The 12,789-nt window shown below is 40.8% G+C and overlaps 1 protein-coding gene across 6 annotated transcripts in view; it reads right to left on the bottom strand.

Annotated features, from left to right (window-relative positions):
• SULF1 (sulfatase 1) overlaps nt 1-12,789 on the bottom strand; it is a 369,532-nt gene that overhangs the window by 78,829 nt on the left and 277,914 nt on the right. For all 6 annotated transcript variants that reach the window (XR_003854840.1, XM_029591438.1, XM_029591444.1 and 3 more), the window contains 3 exons: nt 10,347-10,475; nt 5,277-5,333; nt 2,060-2,189 (listed from right to left, as the gene is read on the bottom strand). Coding sequence is in view for 5 of the 6 variants with exons in the window: in XM_029591438.1 (XP_029447298.1) it covers nt 2,060-2,189; nt 5,277-5,333; nt 10,347-10,475 (316 nt within the window). In the remaining variant the exon portion in view is untranslated. The remainder of the gene's footprint in view (nt 1-2,059; nt 2,190-5,276; nt 5,334-10,346; nt 10,476-12,789) is intronic.

The following is a 12,789-nucleotide window of genomic DNA, read 5'->3' as shown; positions in this document are numbered from 1 at the left end:
AAAAAATAATCTTCATTTTTATTCTAGCAATGATGTGCTGGAAGGGGATGCATGGAGTCCCTTCTTAAATTATTTTATGAAAACAGAGTTTCTCATTGAACAGAGCCAACGATAGTCCTTTGATAGGCGTCACTAATCACATTCACTAGTACATCTACTCTATTATTTATATTTAAAAAAATAGACATATCTAAGGAAACATTTGTCATACAGGAAACAGTTTTCAAAGACATTGCCAGGGGTAAAACAGTGTTTTATATGTAAAAATTGGCTCTTTCAAAACTGCCTGCACTCTCTGTGTAAAAGTAAACAGATAGGGCCAGCATACACAAAAATAGGCGTTCCTGGAGGGGGAAGAGGGACGGGTTAGCATGTACCTAGCAGAGGCATAAGTGTGTAATTTCACTGGTGCAGGTGCAAGACCGTGCACATGCTTTTTCCAACCCAGTTTTCAAAACTGAAAATGTTTCCCTTTTAAAAGTAAAAAAAAAAGGTTTGTGGGTAAAAAGTGCCCATAGACTTCTCACTTCTGCACATATACTTTAAAGCAATGCTGCCAAACTTTTGCTATTTTTCTGATTCAACAGCTATGTCTAATGTATTTATTTTCAGTCACTAAAATGTGTATTTCGAAGGAAAATGTATCTATGTCAACTTTGGTTATTCTTGTACATAGAAATTCTGCAATTTAGGATTAAGGGCCTGAGTCACCAAGGTTCTTCTCTCAGTCTCTGTCTATGGAAAAAGAGGAATCAGGCCTAAATATGATAATTATAAAATCAGAGCTTCAGTTAAAAATGTTCTAAATTAAAGTTATTTCCAAAACATTTAAAAAATAAAAAGGTGGATGTAAACGCACATGCATAGAGTGTTTTAAAGGTCACACACAAAACTATACAAATGTTTTACCCCTGCACAACTTGCCAGTCCTGGCTACAGCAGAACTTGCTTGCTAGAAGAGTGAAGCAGGGGGCTGGTGGCACCAGCCCATATGCTCATTCTTCTGTTTCCTTGGAGGCAGAGTATATAGCTGGTTAAGTGCAAGCCCCAGGCCACAGCATCCATCTGACACTGCAAAATCAGAGGCAGACATTACTCAGAGGCTTGAGATGCACCCCTGCACGCCTTCCTCAAAGCTTCTCAGCTGGTCCATATTCTACTAGCAGCTGGTCAGAGCTCTTCAGCTCAAGTGCTGAGATATTGCCTTAAATCCATGCTCATCTTAGCCTGGGCGAGAGGGGAACAGTAAGTCTGTCACACTCACTGCTTCACCTGAGACTATATCACCAAAACAACTTGGAAAGATTAGAGGGCCTGGCCCCAGGATGCCCCTTTGCAGCTGGAATGTGGAGACATACATGAGCCATGGTTTGCTCTCGCTCACACACACAGGCTGAGCAGAGGAGAAAGGAATGCTAGGATTGGGCTGGGGCAGTGGATCAGTGAGGGAGGGACTGAGCTTGGGGGGGTGGTCAGTGTGCTGGCACTGTATTGTAGAGGGGGAAGGGACTGCTGGGATAGAGCTAGGGAATGGAGGTTCAGAATGTACTGGGGGGCTGGGGAGATGGATTGCTGGGGTCCAGCTGGAAGGCGGGTGGGACAAGGAAGGAAGGGGGGGGGGAGGATCAGATTGTGCTGGATATGAGAATCTTAAGGGCCCAAACTGATCTGGTTCTCAAGATAACCTAAATCATGAAAATTGGCATATTCTTCTTTAAAGGCGACTCATTGAAGGCCAGTTTACCTGGTCAGTATTCACTAGGAATCTTGAAGATTGTGGTTGAACATCTGTTAGACAGGCATTCACGGGGGAGTAAACTATGGGAAAGTGCAGCATTCCAGTTGTACTGGAGGGCTTCTTCAGGTTGAAGAGCATGAGGGGAAGCATTGTCAGTCCAGGTGAGCTTCTGAAAAGGACTTTGTACAGTTCAAGTGCCCTCATGTACACCTTCCTTCAGAAAGACATAGGAGAAAAAGTTCTGCAAGACCCAGGAGCTCCCTGTTTCAGATATGACTGTTTGTGCGCTATTCTGTACATGACGTGGCGTTGGCTGCTCACCTGTCCCGGTTGTTCACAGGCGGTCTGGTACCTTGCTTGCTGGCATAACTCTTTTACCCTCTCGTATTTTGGTAAGTGATTAGACTGTTGGGTATTTTTGCTGGCTTCCTCCTTCTTCCGTAGGAATTTTCTTTGAAAGGAATAAAATTAAAGCATTTTATGGAGAACCTATACTTTTATGAAGCAGAAATATGAACTCAGTAACTGTGGTTTCAGTCAAAAGTGTGAAACTGCAAGATTTATTCACCTGTGATAAATCTGCATGTGTGAGCCAAACAACACAATGAACTGAAGCATTCGCCTTTCACTACGAGAGACTTAAGCTCAAAACGCCAGGTTAGGTCACATGTCCCTTGACCCTGGTGGTTTCAGTCTAGTTTTAATGGGCATCTGTCAGCATCACAAAACATTATTTAGCACTGTTGGGAGCCAATGGTATCCTGTGATGCATTTCAACCTGACAAGTATTTGATACATTACTTATTTGTATAAGGTATGAAGGGGCAGACTTTAGAAATTCCACCTTGGAGTCTGGACATAGAACAGACCAACAAGTTAAGTCAAGTGCTAGGGGAAGATAATAAGGGTTATGTCATGAAACTCTGTTGGCAGTCGCTGCTCAGGATGGTCCCCAAAGGACTGGAACAGTAGGGGTATTGTAGGCCACGTCTGAAAGAACAGTATTATAGCAGATTTATGTGGGGAAGCCTGCACAGTGCCTGTCCACACCATGCCTGGTTCAAGTCCGTGCCTTGCCTCTCTCACTTATGTTTACCAGCATTTACCAGCTTGATCCATTTCGAAAGAAACTATTAAAAATTAAATTTGACTGGGAGAATTTGACAACAGTAGTTGCAGTAAAGGAGTAGATAGGCAACACAGTAGTCGTGTTCCTGAAGAAGACATTCCATTGCTTGTCTGAATGAATGTTTATATTTTAGTGAGATTCCTGGTCCATAATACAACTGTCATTAATGGGGATATATTTATATTTACTTCTAGGCAATACACCTGAGACTAAGACACCAGTGCAAAATGAAGAGCCACGAAAACTGAACATTTTTAGTTGCCTGGTGACATCCACGGTTATTTCCTCAGTGTATTAAGTCATGCTGGGAGTGATAACAGTTTCCTGTCAACGTTGAGAAAGCAACAAAGCCACCAAACATTAGGAATTACTTGGGATATGTTTCTAATCATTTTTCTCTCTTCTTCAATTTCACTACGGCAACATTGTGACAGGTGGAGTACAAACTGCAGTGGCCAAGGAAAGACTTTCAAAATTCAAGTTAGGTAAAAGTTTTGCTCATGAGGCAGCTCGTAATGTTTTATTGATTGTAAAGGCATTCATTGGCTTGTGCACAGGAAGTGTCTGCATCTGTATTAAAACGGTCCCCATTTCTGCATTAATGTGTTTAAAATGCTGTTTTGTAGAGACAACTTGAGCCCAATTTACACACTGGGATGAACAAAGAAGCACGTTTGTAAAAAACCGACGAAGAGGTAATTCCTTATAGTGTCTTGCTTTATGAGTCTCTTCAAAATACTGCATTTTAATCACCATTTCTTTCTTTTTTTTTTTTTAAATAAAATATAATAGCCCTGATTTATCCTGACTTTTATTGCATTAACTGATTAAGGAACAGAATATTGGAGAAATCAGTATGTTTGAACTTCTACATCAAGATGTCCCTGTTTACTGCAACTAAACATGCATTCATTTTACCAGCAGTGCATTTCTTAAACATATTCGATTGATATTCATTCTTTCATTAGCTTTTATCCACATATTTTTTGGGGGATTTAAGAAAAGTAAAAAGCTGATAATATCCTATTTTCAGAACCAGTTTTTGTAACAATGTGTATCTACATGTACACATTGTTACAAAAACAGCTTGAAGCAGCTTGCTTCAAGCTGCTCTTGCATTTGTTACTGCTCTTTCTATGCTACTCCTATCGGTTCTTGTACCCCCCTCCCCTATCCCCTGTTTATTGTATTTACACTCTATAGTTCCGCTGTAAACCGATATGATGTTTCGACTAATACCGGTATCAAAATATTCTTAAATAAATAAATAAATAAATAAATAAATGTGCATGCTGCTTAAGAATATACTAACACAAGACTAGACAAAAGTCTAATTTTTCCTGCTAAAGAGGTTCCTCTACCTGTGTTTGCATGTAAATGAAGATTGATCAAATCTGATTTACATTCAGGGCTTCAAGAGGACAGTTTAAGATAGTTTTAGAAAACCTCTATGCTTCTATAGAAAATAACATTTCTGATCTCTGATAAAAGAAAATATATCTCACATAAATATTTCTCAAAGATGAGATGATTTTTATATGCATTTTCTCCATGACTTTTCCTCAAATAATCCTCCATAGAGTCCCATTAAATTTTGCACATTCTGAAACATGATTATGCTGAGTCCTACTAATCAAAAAAATCTGTTGCTAACTGATAAGAAATGAATACTCCATGACTGTGCATGTGGCAAACCCCAATTTATCAAAAGCTAAAAGGTAAAACATATATCTGGAAATCAAATTACTTCAAATCACCTTATAAGAGGTATCAGAATAATTAGGTGCTTTCAGATAAATCTGCTGCCCACTGCCCACAATGGGACAGAGACATTCTCATTCAAAAGCCTGTACATAAAATTGTTTAACTTTCAAAAAGTGTTCTATCTTCGTATTTTTACACTTTTTGAGTGTAAACAATTTTATTTACAGGCTTATGGATGAGAATACCTATAGCACATTGTGGGCAAAAGACAGACATATCTTAAAGCACATAATTATTCTGATACCACTTATAAGGTAATTGAAGTAATTTGATTTCCAGATATATGTTTTGTTCATTATCTTTTGATTTGTAGTGTTGGTAAAGGTTGTAGTTTGTGTGTCTTTGTATTGTAGTTAAAATCCAACTTATCAAATATCTAGGCTATGAATGAATTTTTCTGTTTATAAACACACAAGTTTTTGGTAAATACCATTAAACTAGCCACTTTATAAAAAAAGAGGCAGAAAAATCAGGACTGACCACGTACTAAGTTGGATTATATTTCAAAATAATATGATCTGCCCAACCAAGGCACCCCTTTCTAAATACTGTTTTACAACAATAAAAGCTACTCTGTGACATCTTTCGTATAGTCGAATCTCCTGGAATCTGAACAAAAAACTGTAAAGTTGATTTTATAATTACCCTCTTTCCACAAGGAATGTGTCACGCCATAATCTGGTTTTCTTGTTTATTCGAAACCTACAATCAAAATAACAATTATAGTTGTCAACTATTTTGAATGGTGAAGTACTCATCCTCAAGAAAATGTAAGATCTCTTTCCTAATAAATGATGAGGCTATAATTTTATAAACGTGCCATTTCAAATGGTGAAGGAATTCAAAGCCATCAGTAATTTCATGGAACCCAGCGTATTCTTCAACAATATCCCTCCCACCCATCCACATTCAATTACCATAATGTTTTGTCCCTTCCAGTAAGTTGTCTTTATGGAATAGATATGCAATAATCATTACGGGTGTGCAGAGGAAAGATTTTTATTTTGGTTTGTTCATTCATTTCATAGGGCACTTCTAGTCGGATCATTAGGTTAAAATGGAAAAAAAATATATTTTTATACCATTAAAGTCTATGGGGGAGGCGCTGCAGTCTATTTTGGGTTTCAAAATTGGGGTTCTCTCATCAATTCTAATAAAACTGGTGGACAGACATCATCAGAAGGGTGAAGGCATGCCAACGCTTCAAGACTACTGTGTGTTAAATTGGCACCAAGAGTGGACTGAATAGCCTAAGGCACCATAAAAGGGCAAAAGGGTACCAGCAGTAGCAGAAGTTCTCCATGGCACAGTCAGAGGAACAAAGAAGCAATAAGAGCGGGAAGAACACCCCCAAAAAAGGGCACCAACAACAGTGGCATGAACCTCTGAAGGCAGCACGAGAAGCAAAGTGGCACCGAATGACACCAACATCCTAAGGCACCATGAAAAGTGAACGTTGCAGGAAACACCACAAGGCATTTATAAAGGGCCCTGAAAAAGAAACTTCAGCCACCAGAGATGCCACTGAAGAGTGTGGGCACAGAACAAGATTCGCAGAGAAGCCCGACAATGGAGGTAGCCAGGCTAGAACAAGACAAAAAGCTTGCTAGTTGTGAGATTATGTCTGCTGAGAATCAGTTCCACGATCCCTCGGTGAAAGAGCTCCAGTCTGGAAAGAGCAAAGATTTTCTAGGAAAAGACAAATTGTGAGACAGCAAGAAGAAAAACCACAACAGCAGCACCCAAGAGAAGCCACAAAAGACCTACTGGGGGGGAACTGGAACTCAGACCCCCAGAGGTATTTAATTAAAAGACTATGGCTGGACACTGAGGAAGGAGCACTATGGATGCTGGTCGCAGTACTGTCTGGGGTAGCCCTAGTAGCAGGGGCTGAACTTGATCCTAGAACCCCAGGCCCACGGGAAGGATGCCAGACGAGAGGGAGTGGTGCTGTGAAGCATTTCCCTACAATCCAGGGGGAGTGAGGATGCTTGGCCTAACTGGCCCAAGCTGAGGGACAGGAGGGAGTATGTGAGAGAGTGCCCCTTGTTTCCCCCTGTAAATCTGGGCAGGACCAGGCTAGATGCCCTAGAGGGAGAATGCTCTATGGGCAGGACCCGGTTGGGTAGGAGCTGTGTGAGCCGGACCTTAGGGGGAACTTAGCTAGGACTGAGAGGCACCCTGTCTCCCTCTCTGGGAAGACAAGAGTGGAAATGTACTGCAAAAGGTAGGCAGTTTAGTGTGAATATTGTTTTGCTGTGTGAATAAAATTAGTGCATGAAAAAGGCTGGAGTCGGCAGGCATACTGCTCCGGCCCACAAGATACTGCTCAGCCATCCTCATTTGGGGATATTCAGCGGTGCAGCCGTGCCACTGAATATCCGGATAGCTATACCCGGCTAACTTAACGAGCCACTCTGTGGCTGAATATTGACTTCTAAGTAAATCTGCTGCTCCAGTATTCAATTTTGAAAAGGGAGACTTGGATAAAATGAGGGAAACAGAAAAACACAAAACTTAAAAGCTGCAGCTACAAAATTTAGAATACACGTGTGTAAGGAGCCTCTACTCTTATATTCCATATTTTATTAAAGTCCAAAATATGCACCTATTTTCACGTTCATGCTCACATATATGCATGTATACAAGGGGTGGTCTAGGGGTATTCCCAGGCAGGGAACATTTTCCCTCTTACTTGTGATTTTTACTGCTAATTATCTGGTGTAAGAAATATTAAACACGACTATTGTGTAGTACTGAATGGGTGGGAGCTCTGGGTAAACTGGGAGGAATTCAGGCTAAAGAACCAGGAGTGTAATTTTCAAAGGAGTTAAGTACATAAATGTAACATACTATCATAGCAATTTTCAAAAGCCATTTACCCTGAGTAAAGTGCATTTATGCGAATAAACCCCAATACTAAGCATGCAAATACTTTTTAAAATCAGGCCTTAAGCAAATACAGGCTACTTACGTGTGCATATGATAATTTTACATGTGTGCTATGAAAATTCACCCCATTTGTAATAATAAAAACATATTTTAAAATTCGCACAATCATACCTTTAACCTCCATCTTCCCTTTCTGCTCCCATCTCCTCCTCATTGTCATTTAATCCTCTCTTATTCTCCATCTCCTCCTCATTTGGTCCACTCCCCACATCCCTCTTGTTCCCCCCCCCCCCCCCCAAACTCACTTCTGAGCCTCCCTCTCACCCCTCTCTAGCTTCCATCTGCCCCATCTCACTTCTGTCTCAGTATCCATGTTGCTTCTCTTGAAGGACAACAATGGCCCTAAAATAACGGTCTAAAAACCTTTCCTTTCTCAAAATGCATCAAAATGCTTTCTCAAAAGCATTTGATGCATAATGGACCTCCTAATTCAAAATGTTTTCTTGGCTGATTGTTTTTGCTGTATATGTATATCTATTTGATTTTAGTTTATTTTTAATTCTGTCATTCCTTTTATTTTATATTGTACATTTCCTTGATATTACGGAAGAAATGCAATTAATCAAATAAATTAAACTGACTCTGTGCACTGCCTCCTTAGTACAAGGCATGAGCTCTTTTCCGAAACTGGAAGCACAGGCGGCTGAACAGGAGAACCTGGGTGGGCAGTGAGTGTGACTTCTGGTAGGGTCCCTACAACATACCTTCTCTAGCCATGACCTCAAGGCGCATGTTGGCGCTGCTGCAGTTTGGGATTGGGAGGTTGGTGGGAGCAGGCAGCCTTAAAGGTGAATTTTAAAAGCTAGATATGCCCCAAAATCAGAAGACTGGCGTGCAGCTAGCGCACGTGCGAGTCCACCGAATTTTATAAGCCGCTCATATACGTGCACAAGTGCCGTCGCACGAATATTTTGCATTGGGAAAAAAAAGGGGCGGAATGTGGTTGGGGCATAGGCATTCTGGGATGTGCCCAAGAGATGTACACGCATGTACCAATGTGCGTGCCCAGGTATACTGCAGCGCAAAGTTACTTCTGCTATGGACGAGGTGTAAATCTGAATAAAACAATTTCCAGCCATCTCTTTAGTGCTTGAGGGGACTGGGGAAGTGCAGGCTAAAAAATGAGGAACTAGCTGTAGACTGGACAAACTAAAGGACGAACTGGTGAAACTGGTTATGGACTGGACATGCGTCTGATGTAAAATGCCCTCATTTGTGCTGCTCAAAGCCGACATTATGCTGCTGAATGCGTAGAAGCTTAAAATTAGGAGCATACATACACATGACAGGGCTATTTTAGAACATGTGCACACATGATATAAAATTGAGGCACATCTGGCTGTAGGTCCATACACAGGTGTATACATGGCTGTGTGCCTTTTCTAAAGTTACCATCATAGAGTCCTGCTAGAGCCAGGAAAATAATCTAGCTGTTGCCATGGTAGAGAGGAGTGACTTAAAGAGCGATATGCTGCTTGGAAAGAAGCACAGAGATTCAAAGTTACAAACCAACCCCTGGATTCATTAAAATGCATTAACGCATGGATAATGCCCGCGATAAGAAAAAGGGGTGTGTTTAGGGAAATTTTGGAATTACTGAAAGAGAGAGAGAGAGAGATGAGAAAATGATAGGGATGTGCAGAGGGACGCCATACGTTGCATTCATGATTTGGATTCGTCGGGGAGCAGATACGTTGCATTCGGCCGTATGGCTCCCCGATACATTAATACGGCGATTTCTATTCCTGTCCCAGCTAAAATTAAAATTAACTACAACCCCCCACCCTCCTGACCCCCCAAGACTTACCATATGACAGGGGCTGACCAATGGCACCGGTAGCCCCTGTGACATAATAGGGGCAAAGGCTATCGGCGCCATTTTGAATACTGGCATCGGACGGCCAGAGTGCAGGAGGTCGCTCCAGGACCCCCATTGGACCCCTAGGGACTTTTGGCCAGCTTGGGGGGGGCCTCCTGACCCCCACAAGACTTGCCAAAAGTCCAGCGGGGGTCCGGGAGCAACCTCCTGCACGCCGGCCGTCCGATGCCAGTACTCAAAATGGCGCCGATCGCCTTTGCCCTCACTATGTCACAGGGGCCGACCGTCGGTACCTGTGACATTTATATCTCCTATAGAGATATTTATAGAGATATAAATAGTTGCACACTATGAGGGCCTCTCCAGAGGCCCTCTCTCTACTCCCTACCCCCCCACTCCACTCCCTCTCCCTCTCCTCCTCCTTTCCCAAGGCCAGAAATGGCATGTGTTATTCTATCACAAGATGCGATATTGCCCCTCATTTTCTTAAATTCCACCCAAACTCTTCCCTGATCCCACCCCTTCCAAAAATGTGCACTAGCATTAACAACGCATGGGTTATGGCGTTAATGCCATAATGCATTTTGATGAATGACCTGGAAAAACTGATCCAAAAAATATTTAAAACAAAATAGCAAACTGACCATTTCTGAGAAAGCTTTAAAAATTGAGGAACACTAATTTTATTTTAAAGTTTGATTAAAGGATTGAGGCAGGAGATCCATTGGAAAAATGGAATCATGATTTTTCTGTTGTGCCTGCTCAAGTACTTAGTTTTGACACTTACGCAACATTAACGAGGGTACAAACAACATGAGCATTTTTGGATTTGAGCGCTCCATGTACTAGATACAAATTTTCATTATATTGTATTGCAAGCGTTTGCAAAAACTAAAAGAAAAAAGAAAAAGAACTACAGTATTAATAAGATGGGAAAGACTGACCTGTTTCCTATCTTGTCCATATCCAACAGTTTTAGGACAGATTTGCCATCCATGTCAGGAGGAGTCTCAAGCCCAGCAATGTCCAGGATGGTTGGGGCAAGATCAATGTTCAGCACAATCTGAGACACTCTGTAGAAAAATAAAAAGTATCTGGGCCTAAATGCATAGCAGATACTGTGTTCACTCCCTTGCACATTCCCTTCCAATGCACCCTTAAGAACATAACAAGAGCCAACCTAGGTAGGGCCAATGATCTAAGTAGCCCAGCATCCTGTCTCTTGACAGTAGCCCCAGAGGTATTGGTAACTCTCAAGGGACCCAAAACAGAGCTCATCTTAGCACTCCCTGTAGATATATAATTGTGAGGCAACCCAGCTCCCACTTGGTCTCTAATATCTGTTTATGTCCTTGTCTTCTAGGAACACATCCAGACCCTTCCTAAATCCTGCTATGCTGTTTGTTGTGACTATATTGTGTGGCAGCAAATTATACAATTTAGTGACCCGCTGACTAAAGAAATATTTTCTTGTGTTTATCTTGAAACTGCTAGAGGTTTAGAAGATGTCTGTGCAGAGTCTGATGATCAACATCATCACAGAATGGTCCATCCAGTCTGACCAGCAAGCTTCCCAAGGCAGTCACTGCTGCTCCATGCAGGTTACCCCTGTGTTTCTCTTAAGGGTAGTACCTGCCACTCCGTGCCGGTTTAGCTTTTTTTTTTTATTCCCATCCTCTAGCCTTTTAGGAATCCATAGTGTTTATCTCATGCCCCTTTGAAATCCTTCACAGTTTTAGTCTTCACCACTTCTTCCGGAAGGGCATTCCAGGCACCCACCACCCTCTCAATGAAGAAATGTTTCCTGACAACATGTAAAGATTTCATTTTGATAACTAAAAGTGAATGATCATCAGTAGTGCGTGGCTTATGGACAAAAGTCAGTGCAGTCTGGTGACTGACATGTTCAGTGGAGCACTCTACGGTGTGGGTTATTTTAGAAGTGTTTGGTACCCTGATACAGGGCTGAAAGGACCAAGGCATGCCATTTAGGCTCCTTCCTCCAGCCTTCCTTTTCTTTGCTCTTTATGTTCCAGAAAGAATGATCTATCACCTTCCCACCCTTTGCTTTGCATGCTGCTTAAGGCCCTGCATATTTTAGCTAACATTTATTTTTATTTATTTTAAAAATGTTTATATTCTGCCTATAATCAATGAATACGTATCAGGCAGATTACAATAAAAACAAAATTCATAACATTTATAAATACATTCAATAGTTAAAACAATAAAACAAACATGTCTTTCAACAAAAAAGTAGCTTCAGTGGAATGCAAAGAAAGTTTAAATCCTGCAGAAGCTGAAAGCAGTAGACCCTAAAATGGGCAATATATAATGACATCAAATTCTGAAGGTATCCCAATTTTTCAATGAAAAAGGTGATATTTTTCAATGAAAAAGGTGATATTTAACCAGTAAACAAAAAGGAGTAATAATCTTAACAGTCAGAGAACTACCTCATATCAGTGGCGTAGCCAGAACTGAGTTTATGGGTGGACCAGAGGTTAAAAAGGGTGGGCTATAAGTATACAAGTCTGAAACCTACTAGCTGTACTCTTATTGAGAAATAATGCCTTAGCATGCATCTTACAATGGGTTAAGTAGTCTACAACAGCCCTTATGCATCAAGAATGAAACGCTTTAGAATATTTTAACTCTATTATTTCAAGCACTTACCAACATAAAAAATTCCTTACCACTGTAATAATTTATATGTATAGCAATTAATTAAATAAACAGGAATATCAGGTAAAAAGCAAAGAACACAAACATCAGATCCAATCAATTATGTCATAAAACAAATATCAATTTAGTCTTTCTCAAATTCTCTTTCCAGAAAGGCAGAGATCACCATAACTACAATAAAATAGAACGGGTGCAGAGCAAAACTACGACAGTTCACATTACAACCCAACATGAAAACAATGTTATTCAAATTCTGGGGTCATCTCAGAAAAAAAAAAACCCAAAACAAAAACAAACAAAAAAAACCCTTCCTCTGCTAAACATTTTGTGAAGTAACACAAACCCCTGCAAAAAAACAACAAAACAAAAAAAAACCACCTAGAACCTTGCCATAGCATATTACAGCACTGACTCTCAGGACTCAAATAACAGCAACCTTATGAAAAAGAAGAAATGCAAATACTACACCAGGCCCTAGAACATTAATACACCACCTACTGGGATAACAGAACAAGCCAGACTGCTATAAATCCCTACAGACGAAGTACACACCAGCAGTTCTATTACCCCTCAGTCACACACAAGCAGAACGCAGACCGACCCTTACCTAATACAGTAATAAGGGACTACAAATTAGAAACAGAAACATGAAAACAAAACCGAAATAGAAAGCCTGAGAAACTAGACTCTGAAAAGTGGAAA

This window comes from Rhinatrema bivittatum, chromosome 2 (genome assembly GCF_901001135.1).
Source record: "Rhinatrema bivittatum chromosome 2, aRhiBiv1.1, whole genome shotgun sequence".
Taxonomy (NCBI): Eukaryota; Metazoa; Chordata; class Amphibia; order Gymnophiona; family Rhinatrematidae; genus Rhinatrema; species Rhinatrema bivittatum.
This window is presented reverse-complemented; position numbering and strand designations above follow the sequence as displayed.